At 43.8% G+C, this 17,574-nt stretch overlaps 1 protein-coding gene across 1 annotated transcript; it reads left to right on the top strand.

The window, feature by feature from the left end:
* Positions 1–1,691: 1,691 nt before the first annotated feature.
* On the top strand, positions 1,692–17,371 carry susd1 (sushi domain containing 1). The gene is made up of 19 exons (XM_083912735.1): positions 1,692–1,831; positions 3,068–3,208; positions 4,630–4,785; positions 5,589–5,741; positions 6,145–6,324; positions 7,482–7,661; positions 8,491–8,670; positions 9,623–9,796; positions 9,880–10,059; positions 10,212–10,391; positions 11,655–11,834; positions 12,266–12,430; positions 13,026–13,120; positions 14,028–14,214; positions 14,317–14,410; positions 15,197–15,452; positions 15,533–15,572; positions 16,379–16,472; positions 17,064–17,371. The coding sequence occupies exons 1-19, from the start codon at positions 1,777–1,779 to the stop codon at positions 17,089–17,091; spliced, it is 2,718 nt and encodes a 905-aa protein (XP_083768861.1). The 5' UTR covers positions 1,692–1,776; the 3' UTR covers positions 17,092–17,371.
* The last annotated feature ends 203 nt before the right edge of the window (positions 17,372–17,574 follow it).

Below are 17,574 nucleotides of genomic sequence, written 5' to 3'. Positions count from 1 at the left end.
CACGTCACACGCATTGATGACGTCATGGCGATGCGTGGCTTTGTTTACAAATCTTTCCATAGACCTCAGAGTTTTTGTGCGTCTTGTCGACTGTTTTTGAATCTTTTCATCGACCAAATCTGCAGTAAACACTCCACCTCCGCATCACACCAACCTGAACCTTTCGCTGCCATTGTTTTAAATGTACGTGCATGGTCCCTCCTTTTTTTTTTTCTATGTCCCAACAGGCGCACAGGAAATGACGTCAGAGCCGCGGTAGGCCTCGTGCTCGTACACGTGCGCACGCTCGTGCTCGTACATGTGCAAACAGGCTTTACAAAAGCCCACCTCTCCCAAACGGGCCGTGGACGGTTGTCCTCCACACTGGTTCCCAGTCATTGGTTCTTTCACAGATGTGTTGCTACCCAGCTGACTAGTAACAGCTTATTATATCCATGCAGGTGTAGAGCTATCATCACCATTATAACCTGGCACTCTTCATATTTGCTCTGGACCCTCCCTTTTTCCTACTTCCGGCGTCCTTGCTCTGATCACACCCAATTTTAGAAACTGACCTTTATTTTTATCTGAACTACACAGCTGTGAAGTTTCGTGACTGTATCTCGCGTGGTTGCAACGCTGTGCAAGTAACGGTAGGTGTCTCCAGGACCATATTTTACCATGATGACACACACACACACACACACACACACACACACACGACTGGGAATAACCTTAGAATCCTGCTTAGTTTGGTTTAAAATCATTGTTGAAACAACTTTTATTTGCACTGCATCATGTCCAGTTCTAGTCAGATTTGGGCCCACACAGAAACAAACTGTTTAGGCCAGGGGTGTCAAAGTGATCCAGAAAAACCTGCAGCCACAGCGGCCCTTTACTCGATCCCTTTGACACCCCTGGTTTAGGCAGTTTGAGGGACAAACTGGAGTTAACCAGTCCAGTCCAGCAGGCGCTGGTGTGAGGCGGTAGCGTCTTGGTTTGAGTGACAGCGGTACCCCACTGAGGACCACGCTGGGCTGAAAGATAGCAGTTTGCCACACTTATCTTCCCCTCCCAAAGCACGCCAAGTGACACCCCCCCAGCACCTACTTCTTACCCTGTGGAGGAGGGATGTTGGTTCCATTTACTTCAACAACAGTTGTACATTTTTGAAACAAGAAAAAGGGGTCAATGGTGTGACCATTGTACCAACCATGTAACCATTTTAGTAAAGGTTACAGACTACTTAAAGCTTAGTTATACTGGACAAAAGTTAAGGATACTCCACTGTATTCATAAAGTGTGTGGTATACAATAGCGGTGCCAGGCATTAATATTTATTATTTGAACTTGATTCTAAGTCTAATTAAAGACTGTTACCCAGCCGTCATTTTTGTACACACATGCACTGGTTAATGTGCTTTTAAAAGACCTCCAACAGGTTTGTTAGGCCAAATATAGTCGTTATCAGCCAGCGCAGCATGAGTGGGCAGTTCACCAGAGTGAGCAGCGAGCTTATCAACACATGTGAAGCGTAACTGAACGTGTCGTCGGATGACAGATCGAGCCACAAAACCACCAGCTGCAAGAAGACCATTGAGAAGAAGAGCCGTTTCTCTACGTGACCTCAGCTCACCCACTCATCGCAGCACCCTCTCTCTCTCCCGGTTATCAAATCCGCTCAGTGTCATCATGGTCCACGAGACGGAAGTAAAGAACGAAAAAAAGAAGATGAGGAGGTTGAGCGTGTGGTGAAGGAGTGAAGGAAAGACAGCAGCAGGGGGACTCTGGGAGAGGATGGACAAGAGAACCGGAGCGATGATTGTAGTTTTTCTGCTCTGTGTCTTTTCAGGTGAGAATACCGATGACCTTTCTTCTCTCACATCATTCACGATTGGTGATTATCTAATGTCATTGTCATCCCCAAAAGCAATGTCAGTCAAAAGCAATATTGGTTATTTGTCCAGTTGCTTTTGACTGAAATTGCTTTGGGGATGACGACGACCTGGACAAATGGGAACATTCACAGGCCTAATGTCATTTCTATTTTCTGAATCTTTATGTATCACTCAGAAAACCTTTAAAGATACTGACAGATGGATCTTTCTATCCTTTCACATACGCCAGCAGACGACTCTGATTATCTAATATCATTTATCCCCAAAGCAGTTTCAGTCAAAAGCAACTGGACAAATAACCAAGTCCAGTTGCTTTTGACTGACGCTGATGACGATGACCTGATGGAAATGTATATTTTTCAGCCACACTAGCAGCGTAGCTTTATGGTTGGCAATATTGTCTGGTTGGTTGATCGGTCTACCACTTCAATCCAGACTAAAATATCTCAACTGTCACAAGGCTTACGATGAAATCTGGTATATTATCACATGATGCAATCTTATTGTAGGGTAATGACTCTAATGCAGGTCTTAAAATGCAAGAGATACTATGTTCACAGGCCTAATATTTCTATTTCCTAAATCTTTATGTATCACTCAGAAACTTGGAGAAAAGAAAAAACCCTTAAAGATATGGCCTGATGGATCTTTCTATCCTTTCACATACGCCAGCAGAAGGCTCTGATTATCGAATATCATTTATCCCTGAAGCAATTTCAGTCAAAGTTGCTTTTGACTGACGATGATGACGATGACCTGATGGAAATATATATATTTTTCAGCCACACTAGCAGCGTAGCTTTATGGTTGGCAATATTGTCTGGTTGGTTGATTGGTCTACCACTTCAGTCCAGACTCAAATATCTCAACTGTCACAAGGATTGCCATGAAATCTGGTATATTATCATATGATGGATGGTGCAATCTTATTGCATCATCCGGCTGGGTCACCTGGATGAGGGGTATGATGTTGAAAGACCCGAATCCTCCAATGACTCCAGGAACATCACTGAGGATGTGACCAGAGGCATCAGTAGATGTGTTTTAACACTTGTAGGGTAACGACTCTAATGCAGGTCTTCAAATGCAAGAGATACTATGTTCTCAGGCCTAATGTCATTTCTATTTTCTGAATCTTTATGTATCAAACCTTTAAAGATGTGGCCTGATGGATCTTTCTATCCTTCCAGATACGCCAGCAGAAGGCCAGACTCTGGATGTGTGCGCCACCTGCCATTCTAACGCCACGTGTGACGACAAGTTAGACAGCTCCGGCAAAGTCTGTAACTGCAAGTACGGGTTTGTTGGAAACGGGAGGACCTTCTGTCAAGGTAGGTTAAAACTGTTTTTGTTTGTTAAGTCATCATTTCAAAATAATTGAAGAGTTTTCATGTCAACCTAATGGGCAGAATGACTATGTGTGATGAGAATTACCACCCCCAACACTTTTGTTTTGGTTCAAACAAGTCCTCCATTTGACCACAGAGTTGTTTAAATACTAATACGACCCTCTGGAGCGCTTCCTAACTTATCGGCCCTACAGGTGGCAAGAGATCAGCACGTCCTCATACCTAAACATAGTGGTTTACGGTTCTAAACAGACGGTCAACGGTGTGAAATGGTTGCAGTTTAAGCAACAAATACTACACAAAGTCATGGTTTAAGTACATTTGTAACAACTACCAGTGGAGATCAAAATTAGAGAACAAAGTATTAAAACCTGATTCATTGTGAAATTCTGTTATTGTTCTCTATTTTTTTACTAAATAAAGGTTTTTGTTGAAGTACCTTTAGTATATAAAAAAACATATTAGTACAGCAGTGCCATGATTACACACACACACAGACACACACACACACTCACACACCAGTGTATGGTATAGCCACAGCGGATATTCAATCCAATTATGAACCCTAAAAAATAACAGTATTTCATAATAATTCAAGGATTAATTCTTCTATTTCTAATTCTAATTTCGATCGCCACTGTACGTAAATTAACTGACTTCTTTATGTACGTTAGTGTCAGGTTCAAGCAACCTAAAACATCCAAAACTTAACAAAAGAGAGAAACACAAGAGTTATATGTTTTACTTGCAAGGAGAACGGACAGAGATGCATTCAGTTACAATCTCCTACCACTCTGAAGCACCCTCTGCCGAGCTCTTTCTTTTTATTTCCTGTCGGTGGTTCCTAGTTACAATATGAGTTATAGCTCTAAAGGTGAGGGGGCACACAACTGCAACTCGTCACATATAAACAATTCATTATCTTTATCTATATTAAAACATGTTCTGTCTTAAATCAGATGAGCAGTGTCTGATTTTGCACAGATGCCTCTTTGGTGACTCATCAGCAGTCACGCTTATCTGATTTCTTCTACCTGTAAAACAACTCTGCACAAATGAGCTGTTCACACACACACACCAAGTAAGGTTAGATTAAATGTAAAGATTATTGGAGTAAATATGAGATTACTTTATGTACAATTATTCCAACAGTTAGTAACGTAGCATAATAAAATAAGTGTATAATGACTTTTTGTTTCACTCAGGGCACAAACAGCTGTCTCCTGAGTAAAAAAGTGCTGTGTGTGTTTGACCCATCCATCACCCCCGACCTGCTCATTACACAGACTGTCGCTCTTTATACTGCGTCACCTGACTTCCTCCCTAATATGGGATCCTTATTTGAGGTGGGACAGTGTTTCTGGTTCAGTCTCATCCGCCCTCATCACCACGTTTTCTTCCAGACAAAGACGAGTGTCAGATAGGAGCCAGTAGGATATGTGGGCAGCACACCACCTGCCACAACACATACGGCAGCTACTACTGCACCTGCCTGAATGGCTACAGCCCGTCTAACAACATGGCCCTCTTCATCCCAAATGATGGCACCCACTGCCAGGGTGAGTTCAGCCTGGATCTCACTCTTTTTTACAGGGTGGTTAAAGTCATAACACTACAGAAAATAGGCCAGAACTGTCCCACATAAGAGATTACAAGAACAATGTTTTGTTTTTTGTTCAGCAAAAGTCCAAATATAAATTAAAGACGACTTACAAAACTCATTCCTAAACGGTTAGGGATGAGGAGACGTTGGTAGGGTGAATGTGAGGTAATTGTCACATGGTGGATTTATGAGTTGTACATAAAAGCAGGGTGAGAAGTTCAGCATCATTGAGGAACTCGGAGTAGAGCCGCTGCTCCTTTGCGTTGAAAGGAGCCAGTTGAGGTGTTCCAGGCACGTCCAGCTGGGAGGAGGCCTCGGGGAAGACCCAGGACCAGGTGGAGAGATTAGATCTCCACACTGGCCTGGGAACGCCTCAGGATCCCCCAGTTAGAGCTGGTTAATGTGGCCCGGGAAAGGGAAGTTTGGGGTCCCCTGCTGGAGCTGCTGCCCCCGAGACCCGACCCCGGATAAGCGGATGAAGATGGGATGAGATGAGATGAGATGAGATGAGCACTGGGATAGTTGTATATTCAATGAATATGTTTTCATTGTTTAAATTATGGAGAAGGGGTAGGACCGGATAAGTGAGTTTTCTATATTTATACAGTTCATTCGTTTACGTTCCAAAATGAAATTACCAAATGTTGACTAATAATGAGAAATGACAACATAGAGTGGATTATACTTGTAAAACAAGCCCTTACAAAGCCTAAAGAAGCCGTTTTCATGTTGCATGCTCATTCACTGCTGCTTGTGCAGACATTGACGAGTGCAGGGTCACGGGCATGTGTGGAGAGGGAGGTCGATGCAGGAATCTGGTGGGCAGTTTCGACTGCAGCTGCCAGCTGGGATATCGAGTCCACGACGGAGCGGAGCCCTTCCACCCTCACAGAGACAAAGCGTCCTGCAAAGGTAAAACTGTGCTAATGGGATTGGGATAAGCATATGAGCGTTTTTGGGGCATATTAACCATTTTCCCAGCTTGAATATGAATATACTACATACTGAAACCCTACTGAGAATTAGCATGTAGTACAGATCTGGGACTCAGCTGCAGAGTTTGCTAGATAGACTTGAGCTAAAGGTTTCCGTTTAAAGGATAATACTCTCCTTCTGTGTATTTTGTCTCTGTTGCTCCACACAAACTGTTCTCCAAAGACACACCTGCATCCTGAGTTGATTGCAAATATCTCCTAATGTGCTCCTGGATGCGTTAACCATGACAGAGCCTGCTGAATGTGAGATGCTTGTAGATGGTGTTCAGTTCAAACAGCTGGATCTGATCCTGAGTGTTGTATGTTCTCGTCCCGCTCAGTGGTTGACTGTGGCCAGCCTGCCCCAGCCGAGGACGCAGCACTGCTGTCAGTCACAGGGACGACATACGGCAGCGTGGCCATGTTTGTCTGTGACGAAGGCTATGTGTGGAGGCGTGGAGACAACAGCTCCGTGTGTGGAGCGGATGGACTGTGGAGAGGAGCCGCCGTGGTCTGTGAAGGTAACAAAACACAAGCAGCCTTTCACAGCTCATGCTTCCTCATTTAACATCATCAGCATAACTCTGTACTCTGCTTTCCCTGCTCTTATCTGCTTGAAACATTCTCGATGTAGAAGGGTGTGTTTATTTCATTGTTTGGCTTTTCAGGAGTTCTTAATAGTGTCAATTAAATGTGTATAAGCTCAATGTCGGGTGAGAAGGTGTAAATCCCACGCCAGGCCGTACCCATATCCGCTGCAGGTCTCCGAGGTGAACAGCCTCTGGCATGTTAGATCAAGGTCTGGTTGATATGATCTCAAATCTATACATCTTGAGAATTTGCAAATATAAAAAAAATGTTTTAACCTCTGTCTGTCTGTTGGTCTTTCCACCTCGATATATCTGGATTGCCATGGGGTTTGTAACAGACATCCATCTTTCCTTCAGGATGAATTGAAATTATTGTCATGATCCATTAACTCTTCATCTCGTGCCATCATCAGCATCTTCATTGTGAGCATGCTGACATTAGCAATTAGCGCTTTAGCATTGTTGTGACTGGATTGCTGTTGGCTTAAAGTGTTGGTGAATGTTAGTTTACACCTGCCCCAGTAGACAACACAACATAATGTAATAGCAAGTGGTTGCAACCTCATTGGGAACTCACATACAGTTATTATGCAACTGCAAAGATCGCTTTATCACATTATTTCTACACGACACAAGAGCATCATTTAACCTCACAGTTACAACAAAGCGATGTAAGCAGGTGCCAGTGCCTAACAACAAAGGAGTATGATGAGTGTTTTTTAAAGGATAGGTTCACAATTTTTAAAGTCTCTCTTAAAACAATAGGACTGTGGATTTTGTTCTCCATCACCTCCCTGGCCGCTGCATTAGGAAGGGATCTCTTCACAGCCAGTATGAACAGGGTGAACGATCCCTGCAAGCAAAACCTGTCTGCTGGCTCACACAAGCACCTGAACATTATTTACATTATAAAAACATGAGTGTGTCCTTTAAACCTTAATACGATGATATAATGACTCTCCCACTGATGACAGTACAGCTTTTTTCGTGAGTTTTTAACCAGTTTCAGGAGCACAGGGATCATGAATACGAAGATGAGGTCCCAGTGAATACGGTTTCATGCAGCATGTCACTGCTTTGGCCCTCAGAGGTGGACTGTGGCTCTCCCCCTGCGCTCCCTCACTCTCACATGCTGTGGAATAAGAGCTCAAGGATTGGCACCAGGGTGCTTTATCAGTGTAACTCTGGATATCATAATGTTGGAAAAGGAAATGTCTCCGTCTGTACTGCTGCCGGACAGTGGGAGAGACCGTCCGTGCTCTGCCAAGGTACGGTTGCTGCTTTATCAGATCATTTTAGAGTTTTTAAGCATATCACTGGTGCTGAAAAGGACATTCATCCAGCGCACACAGATGAACAGTTTCTTCATTGTTATCCTCTTGTGTAAGTGTAATTCTGGTGCAAAATCATCAACCCATGGTGTTTTTCAGCACTTACAGTCATCAAATAAGCCATTCAGACAGTTTTTTTTGTGTATAAACTATTAACGGACATAGAGTCGCTAACAGCCGGACGTGGCTAACACTGACTATCTCGGGTCAGTACGGTGAAGGCATTAAAACAGCTTTTTTAACCACTAATACTGCTCCAAATAACACCAAACCTCTGCAGTAGCATGATAAGAGTCCTTGCACATTAACTAAAGCACTAACAACGTAGTTAGTGAACCCAGAGTTTATTAAAAGAGTGTTTTGAAAGACTTACCTACTGGCCCAGGTACCAGCTCCTCTTATAGTAAAGTCCATTCAAGTCGATTACCAAAGTCAATCCAAAAGGAAGGAGCCTACTGGTGCTTTGTTTTATGTAAGGACTCTTATCATGCTACTGCAGTGGTTTGGAGTTATTTTGAGCAGTATTAGTGGTTAAAAAAGACGTTTAATGCCTTCACCGTACTGCCCCGAGCTAATCAATGTTAGCCACGTCCGGCTGTTAGGGACTCTATCTCTGTTAATAGTTCATACACGAAAAAAACTGTCTGAATGGCTTATTTGATGACTGTAAGTGCTGAAAAAGACCATGGGATGATTTTGCACCGGAATAACACTTTAACTCCTGGCGTTCACGTTGCATGATTGTGCTGCATGTTGTTCCTTGTAGAGACCTTGTGTGGACGTCCTCCTATTATTGAATCTACTGAGCAGGTGTGGGACAGTAACTCAACCCCGGGCAGCACTGTGCTCTATGTTTGTAAAGAGGGCTTTTATAACAAAGGAGGACATAATGTGTCTGTCTGTAATGGAAACGGTCAGTGGACCCCCCCAACTCTGTCGTGTCAAGGTAATTCAAACACTTACTGAAGCGCCTAAAATGCTTTTCCTTCATTTTTAGGGAACATGAAATGGTATTTCAATATTTCTTGCATTTTCAAACTACTCACTAATTTTTATTTGAAGACAGAAATAAATAGACCCGAGGTACCCAAACTTTTCAATGGGCGCACTCACACTGTCCTTCCACACCGCGCCCCCGGCTTTAGGGTACTTGTCCCCCCTCCCTCTCCCAACGCCGCCATTGTTGTTGTTGTTAAATGTCCGCGCATGGTCCCTCCTTCTTTTTTTTATGTCCAAACAGGCGCACATAAATTACGTCAGAACCGTAGTAGGCCTCGTGCTCGTACACGTGCGCATGCTCGTACATGTGCAAACGCGCTCTACAAAAGCCCACCTCTCTCAGACGGGCCGTGGACGGCCAGCTGACCGCAGTTATGCACGGAGCGGTTGCACTCACACTGGTCAAACGCACTAGGCTTTAGCTGAAAAACCGTTTTGGCCCGGTGCGGAAGGACAGTGTGAGTGCGCCCAAAATGAACCCACACATTATTTTTATGCATTTTAATTTAAAAACAAACGGGGTCCTCCACCAGTTTTACGTCCCAGCGCAAACTTTGGAGAATTCTGCTCAAGACTAACGTGTCTAATGTCTTTATTGACTTTTGAGAAAACAGAAAAACCATGGATGAAGACTTCCACCGTCTTAATTTATTACTGAAGTCTTTAATTTGGACTTTAAAGAACTATTTTCACAACAAAATGACACTGGCCTGCACACACACTCGGGTGTTTTCACCAGTATGACTGTAGTGTAGCATGGGTGTGCAGGGCTGAGATCCTTATTTGAACACGTTTGCTAAAGCAGCTTTAGAATGAAACTTGTATTTTATGCACTTGAACATGCGTTGTGGTTCTTTTAAGTCTGTATAACCCCTCTGTGTGCACGTTTCCTGTCCCAGAGATATTATGTGGGGATCCTCCTACACTGCCTCACGCTGGGCAAGTGTGGAATGGCAGCTCCACCCCTGGAAGCAAAGTGATTTACTACTGTAACATTGGCTTTTATCACAATGAAGGCATATCACTGTGCATGATTAATGGTTACTGGACAAAACCAAAAGTCTCATGCAAAGGTAAATACTCCAAATGTTAACTGTTAATAGTCAAATTATAACTGTTTTCACTCAATTCAGTATTGCAATTTCCCCCCTTGTAGAAGTTGACTGTGGTGTGCCCCCACCCATTCCTCATTCGATCATGCTGTGGGATCAAATCTCCACTGTGGGCTCTCGGGTTGTTTATCAGTGTAACTCTGGATATGTCAGTGTTGGAGAGGGAAATGTATCAGTGTGTGCTGCCACTGGAGAATGGGATGCAGCCTCTCTGCTCTGCCAAGGTGACACCAGTCTACAACAGATTATTCATTAATTATGATGGAACACTATGCATGTTACTCCACTGCACTTACAACCTGTGAATCATAATTAGTGTCCTTTATTTTGACAGTGTTCCAACATCTACAATGCCTCGCTGTTTTTTTTGTTGTAGAAATCAATTGTCCAGAGCCTCTCTCTAAGCCTCATGCTAAAATGCTATGGGATGGCTCATCACACATTGGCAGTGTGGTGTTTTACCGATGTGAGGAAGGATTTTACGCCAGGAGCCTGAGAAACTCCTCAGTATGTGGAAAGAATGGACTGTGGGAGGATACTGATCTATGGTGTGAAGGTGCAATGTTTGATTACAGATACATTTTAATGTCAGAATATTTGTAGCAAATGCTAATTATGTTTATATATATTAAGAAATACACGTATTTGCTTTCTTGCTGAGAGTCAGTTGAACAAATCGACACCATTCTGATATCTGGCCATTCAATATTATGGCCAGATAATGGCCCCTGTGTCCCATAATGCGAATGGTCACAACGATGGTCACTCCCGCTTTTCAAAACCGTAAACTAAGCCTAGCCTAGCATACTACAAAATAAATCAATTTAACAGTTTCATACTACAGTCATTTAAAATATAACCTAAGACTTCAGTCACTACACTTTGCCAAGAAGTAGTACATTTGTTATCTCTGGGAGCCAGGCGAGCTGTTTCCCTGTTTCCAGTCTTTGTGCTAACTTAACGTCTAGCTTAGCTAGCGTCTCGCGTCATATATATCTTAGAGACACAAGAGTGGTGTTGATCTTTTCATATAACTGTATGTAAGAAAGAGAATAAGAATATTTTCCAACATGTCAAACTTACTTAGGAATATATTAGTATATTGCTATGCCTGGTAAATGCTAGCCTCGTGAGACCATCCTGATCTTGCGAGCTCCACTGTATTTTACTCGCAGATCAGCCTGGTAACGTGCGGCAGAGAAAATTTGGAGAAGTAAGCTAAGCGACCGAACCAATCTGAGTTGGTTTTAAGGTGGATTTAAGTGTGATGAACCAGGAAGCGACTGTTCAGTGTAAACAACATGGCGACATACGCCATGAATATGGACCGGGCTCCTGAAATTGTGCCTTTTATCCATAAATTTGCGTTACACAAACATACATCTGTGGCTGTTAGCACATCATATGCTCCGTTGATCTGATTGGTTGATTTGGTCCGTATGTTGGTGATAGACAGATGGTTTATCCAATCAGCCACCAGTATTTTCACCCCTTCCCAAAAGATCTCCAAACGAGAGTTCTCAGATGGATCTGCTGAGCAAATGTGACTCAATCCATCTGGTGGAGTCCAGTCAGGTAAATGCCTAGCTGGGGTATGAAAATGTGGAAGGGTGCCAGATCTGTACTCTATAAACTTGCACATTCATTTGAGGAATTGTTCTCTGCATATCAGACACACATACATGTGATATGTACTCACAATATGCTACTTTCATCTCCGTTCAGCTGTCATGGAGGATTTCCCTGTGCTGTTTGTGTTTTCTGTGATGTATATTACACGCCTAGCACACAGTCTGTTCTTACTCATGTCTGTGTGCAGAAATAAGCTGTGGTCCCCCACTAACCCTCCCCCGTACTAACCTCCTGTGGGGTCGCACCAGCAGACCGGGCAGTGTGGTGCTGTATGAGTGCATGGACGGGTTTTACCAGGAGAGTGGAGATAATATTTCAACATGTTTACAAACAGGAAAGTGGGGGAAAGTATCTGTGAAGTGCAAAGGTAAAGTGATTATCTCTATACATGCTGTATCTATTTCACCATGGAAGAGTTATTATTTGTTTTGTTTGTATGTTATCGACATAAATTTGATGTATTTGGTAAGTAACTGACAAGTGCTCGGTGCTATATTGTTTCAGTTATGGTTATAGGCTGCCTCTTTTATTCCTACTTGAGCTCTTTGGTCTTTGCTTGTTGCAGGATTTGAGCTAAATTGAGGTGTATAATGATGTTTTGTAACTTTCACATCATCCACAGTTATTTCTGTTGGAAACAACACGCTGCATGTGTCTTTGTTGACTTTGACTTTTACCACCTGATGACTCTTCCAGTGGAATGCATTGGGAACCCAAACAGATATAGACATAGATATGTATGGACTGCACAATACTTTCAGTTGATTAGCTAACCAATCAGTGTCATTGTTCTCCTAGCTAAATGTGGTCCGCTTCCCTTCCTTGCCAAATCAGAGGTGGCGTGGCACAACATGAGTATTGTGATCCACCGCTGTGTGGATGGGTATCACAGCTGGAGGGGCAGCAACGTCTCTGTGTGTGGCAGCTCTGGGCAGTGGCAGAGAGCTACACTGAGATGCATAGGTGAGTAAGAACATAGCACGTATACATTAACCCACAAGTAAGGCAAGGCAAGGCAACGCAAGTGTATTTGCATAGCACAATTCAACAACAAGGTAATTCAAAGTGCTTCACATAAAACATTAAAAGCAGAAATAACACATAAAACATCTCATCTCATCTCATCTTCAACCTCTTATCCGGGGTTGGGTCGCAGGGGCAGCAGCTTTAGCAGGGGACCCCAAACTTCCCCTTCCCGGGCCACATTAACCAGCTCTAACTGGGGGATCCCGGGGCGTTCCCAGGCCAGTGTGGAGATATAACCTCTCCACCTGGTCCTGGGTCTTATAAAAGGTCAATTAAAACATAAAAGGTCATTTTTAAAACACAAAAGATTGTTACAGTTAAAGAAGTAACAGTGCAGTTTACTGAAAAGCGGCATAAAGCAGGAACGTCCGTAGCTTGCCATGTTGATTAGGCCTCACAAATTAAAAACATCTGGATAGGTATGACGCTTGTGTGATGTTACTAATATTTGTAAAGAGATTTGTGGCATGACAGATAAAAGGTGAAGATCTGGTGTAGCATATCTCTCTTTTTATACCCATATCTCTTACAGAAATAAAGCCACCTGTCAATCACCTATTTGTCCTCAATGAAAAGTGTCTTCATTGGAGAGCAGAGAAGTATGAGGAGGATACAGAAGTATACAAGGTAACAGGAGATTTCCCCGTCCGTTCTTTCACTAGCTGCTGTTTGACTTACTATTATTTGTCAGCATAGGAAATAGGTCTCATCTTCAACCTCTTATCCGGGGTCGGGTCTCAGGGGCAGCAGCTTTAGCAGGGGACCCCAAACTTCCCTTTCCCGGGCCACATTAACCAGCTCTAACTGGGGGATCCTGAGGCGTTCCCAGGCCAGTGGGGAGATCTAATCTCTCCACCTGGACCTGGGTCTTCCCCGGATCATTACATTCGACTGTTCCTCTCCTGCGAGCTCTGACCCCTCAAGCCAAATAAAGTCCTCAGCCGAGTACATCACTGCCCAAAACGATGCAAGACACGTCAGGACGGAGATGAACTTCACTGTAGGGGATGGACTCTACTATGGAGGCTTCTTTAATGCACCGCTGGAGAATGGCAGGGGTCATCCTGGGTCGGGTCGCGGGGGCAGCAGCTCTAGCAGGGGACCCCAAACTTCCCTTTCCCGGGCAACATTAACCAGCTCTAACTGGGGGATCCTGAGGCGTTCCTAGGCCAGTGTGGAGATCTAATCTCTCCACCCGGTCCTGGGTCTTCCCCGAGGCCTCCTCCCAGCTGAACGTGCCTGGAACACCTCCCTAGGGAGGCGCCCAGGGTTCATCCTTACTAGATGATCCTGAACCACCTCAACTGGTCAGTTGAGCTCTACTCAGAGTTCCTCACGGATGCTGAACTTCTCCCCCTCTCTCTAAGGGAGACTCCAGCCCCCCTCCTGAGGAAACCCATTTCAGCCGCTTGTACCCACGACCTCGTTCTTTCGGTCATGATAGGATATAGGTGCTTTCAGTAATTTTATTAACTCTTTTCTCTGGTTATATGTATAAGGACGGTTTAACGTTGTTTATATTTTACCATTCCAGGTGACATATGTAGGATCCAGAGACTACCAGAGGTCCTTTCATGATAGAAGGAAGCAGTTTCTGAGCTCGAAGGCTGAGCAGGTGAAACTCTGTCTGAACCTGCTCCCGCTCACAAACTACAGCATCTCAGTCACTGCAGTGTCTTCCACATTCACAGCCACCGTCACCGCTAACACCACCTTACCAGGTATCATCGCACAGCCAAGTCTTACACTCACTCTACTCTGACAAAACATTCCCCTGCATCAAAGTGAAACCTGGAGTTAATGAGCATAATAACATTTGACAGTGCCTCCAGCACCAGTTGTCTACTACAGAGAATTTGAGACTCCTGTGCCAACTTTGAGGCTACACAGATCACCCAACACCCTGGACCCAATAAGGTAACAACCAAGATACGCTATCAGCGCTAGCCTTAGTCCTGCACCTTCATGCTTCAAATGACCTGCTTATGTCCCCAATCTATACTGCTGATTAAATCTTTGTGAATAGATTGTTGAATACTTGACTCAGGAGGGGGGCTGGAGTCTCCCTTAGAGAGAGGGGGAGAAGTTCAGCATCCGTGAGGAACTCTGGGTAGAGCCGCTGCTCCTTTGCATGGAAAGGAGCCAGTTGAGGTGGTTCAGGATCATCTGGTACGGATGAACCCTGGGTGCCTCCCTAGGGAGGTGTTCCAGGCACGTCCAGCTGGGAGGAGGCCTCGGGGAAGACCCAGGACCAGGTGGAGAGATTAGATCTCCACACTGGCCTGGGAACGCCTCAGGATCCCCAAGTTAGAGCTGGTTAATGTGGCCCGGGCAAGGGAAGTTTGGGGTCCCCTGCTAAAGCTGCTGCCCCCGCGACCCGACCCCGGATTAGAGGCTGAAGATGAGATGAGATCATGTTGGTATTCTCTTATCGTAAACAATTCTTGGAATACTTTCTGGTAATTGGTGTTTTTTTTGCTTTGTACGTGAGTTGTAATGTTTTTAGTTGGACTAGGTCTTTAAATTATAAGAATGATAAGCAATGCAGCCGGACCGTACTCCAGCACTGACGCAGCTCTGGGGAAATAGGTCGACATTTCTGATATTGATATGAGCTATATCATCATATTACTTCATGTTACGTTCAGGTGTAAGCAGTTTTCTGTGTTAATAAATGAATGTTAACATGTTTTTATTTCTCAGTTTGTACCAGGTGTTTGTGCTCCCCCTCGAGGGGATCATTACATTCGACTGTTCCTCTCCTGCGAGCTCTGACCCCTCACGCCAAATAGAGTCCTCAGCTGAGTACATCACCGCCCAGATCGATGTGACACACGTCAGGACGGAGATGAACTTCACTGTAGGGGACGGACTCTACTACGGAGGCTTCTTCAATGCACCGCTGGAGAACGGCAGGAACTATTACATCATCTTACGAGCTGTCAGTCAGTGGAAAGCGGTGAGTGTGTGTTATATAAAACGTACTGACTTACAAACTGCAGCTTACTTGTTGAATTACTTGAATGTTGTATCTCCTAGGCTTTAAAGAGTTCCTGTGTTCTGTGGGCTAAAGTCACAGGTAATTCAATTCAATTCAATTCAATTTTATTTTTAGTGTCGAATCATAACAAAAGTCATCTCAGGACACTTTACAGAGTAGGTAAAGACCACACTCTATGACTTATTTATGATTTACATAGACCCAACAATTCCCCCGTAGAGTACGGTGGCAACGCAAACCTTCCCTATAACAGACAGGAACGTCAGACAGACCCAGCTCTGTGGAGGACGCACATCTGTCTGCACCGGAGAGAGGAAGAGAAGGAGAGAGAGAGAGAGAAAAGACAAGGACAGATGGACAGAGAGAGACAAAGACAGACACAAAGACAGACACAAAGACAGACACAAAGACAGAGACAGACACAAAGACGGACACAAAGACAGAGACAGACACACTTCAAGTAACTATAATAATATCTATAGTGATGTGAATATGTCTTATATGTTATGGCAGTTAATACAGCAGAATAGTAGAAACAAGCACAGCTAAGGTGATAGATTATAACAGCAGCAGGAAGCGTCATGCAGGACCACGGCAGCAGGCACCACCACCATCAGCAGAGACCTGAGAGACAATAAAGCACAAACAACTCCGGGGAAGAAGTTGAATTAGTAACATGCTGACATGATGAGACATGAATGATACAGACAGAGAGGAGAGAAGCTGGAACAGGATTAATTCACAGGCCAATTTTCTTTAGTGTCGTTTTTTTAATTTAAGATGAATTTAAGGAAATGATACTTTAACTTATTACAACACTCTGAAGCTAAAAGGCAACATAATGTATATTAAGATGTTACTCACGCGTCATTTCCTCGTTCCAGGTACGTCCTACGTCCTGAGGGTCTCATCCCTGTCGGCGGCTGCGTCACTCGGACTGGTTGCCGTGGTGATTTTGGGTGGATACAGTTTCACCTGGTATGGAAGATGCTGCAATACAAGTGTTGGAGCTGTTTATTGATTGTATTGTTAGTGTTTAGTGCTGTTTAATTTAGCGTTCTGCTTAGTTTGTACTTCGTTTTAACTATTCTAAGTCATTTTATTTGATTGTAGTTTATTATTTGTTTAGTTTAGGTGTTTCTTGTTTAATTATTTGTGTTTTGTTTAATTTGGGCACGTTAAGGGCCCCTAAGTTACGCAGGCAGGCTGTCGTGAGGGACCAGCATGCACCTGTGAGGGTAAAAGGTTTATTACCGGAGCGGGAGAGACACATGAATCTTTCCCTGTATATTAGTATAGTATATTTCCCACCTTGTTGACATAATTTTATGTGTCAAACAACGGTATATAATTCAATCGAATGTTCAGTCTAAAGTTATTGTATTTCATGCAGGATCAGAGGATATTTCTGTTTTAATACTATTGCGTTTGCTTTATTGAACCATTTATTCATTACATAATAGTTGTGAAGTGCAATCACAGCCTGTGAATGAAATATTCATACTTGTTTGTCTTGCATTTGGTGTCTGTTATACGGATGTCTGTAATGTAGATGTTCTTCTTCTCCAGGTGTTTCAAGAGAACATGCCACTCCTAAGTGCTGATGACTGTCATTGTCAGTGTCCATCCATACATCCATCTTTAACCCTTTGTCCCTACGCCAATCCCAGCTGACATCGGGCGTGAGGCGGGGTCCACCCTGGACAGGACGCCAGTCTATCACAGGGCACATAGAGACAAACAGAGACAGACAACCATTCACACCTACGGGTGATTTAGAGTCATCAATGAACCTAACACCTGCACGTCTTTGGACTGTGGGAGGAAACCGGATAACCCCCTTGCTGTGAGAAGACAGTGCTAACCACCACGCCACCGTGTCGCCCATTGTCCGTGTGACAAATTCAATTACAGTTGTTTAATTTTGTACATTTTGTGAATAATGATAATAAACCTTTTTCACTTCATGAACGCTTGAATGATCGTATGTGAACATGCCGTGGGAACAAGAAGCAATCCAGTTTGTAGAGCAGATGAGTCGATGTGTTGTTGGATGCTCCTTCTGACACACTCCCGTTTT

This window comes from Echiichthys vipera (genome assembly GCF_963691815.1).
Source record: "Echiichthys vipera genome assembly, chromosome: 4".
Lineage (NCBI taxonomy): Eukaryota > Metazoa > Chordata > Actinopteri > Perciformes > Trachinidae > Echiichthys > Echiichthys vipera.
Note: the sequence above shows the minus strand (reverse complement) of the source record. Positions and strands in the feature narration are given on the sequence as shown.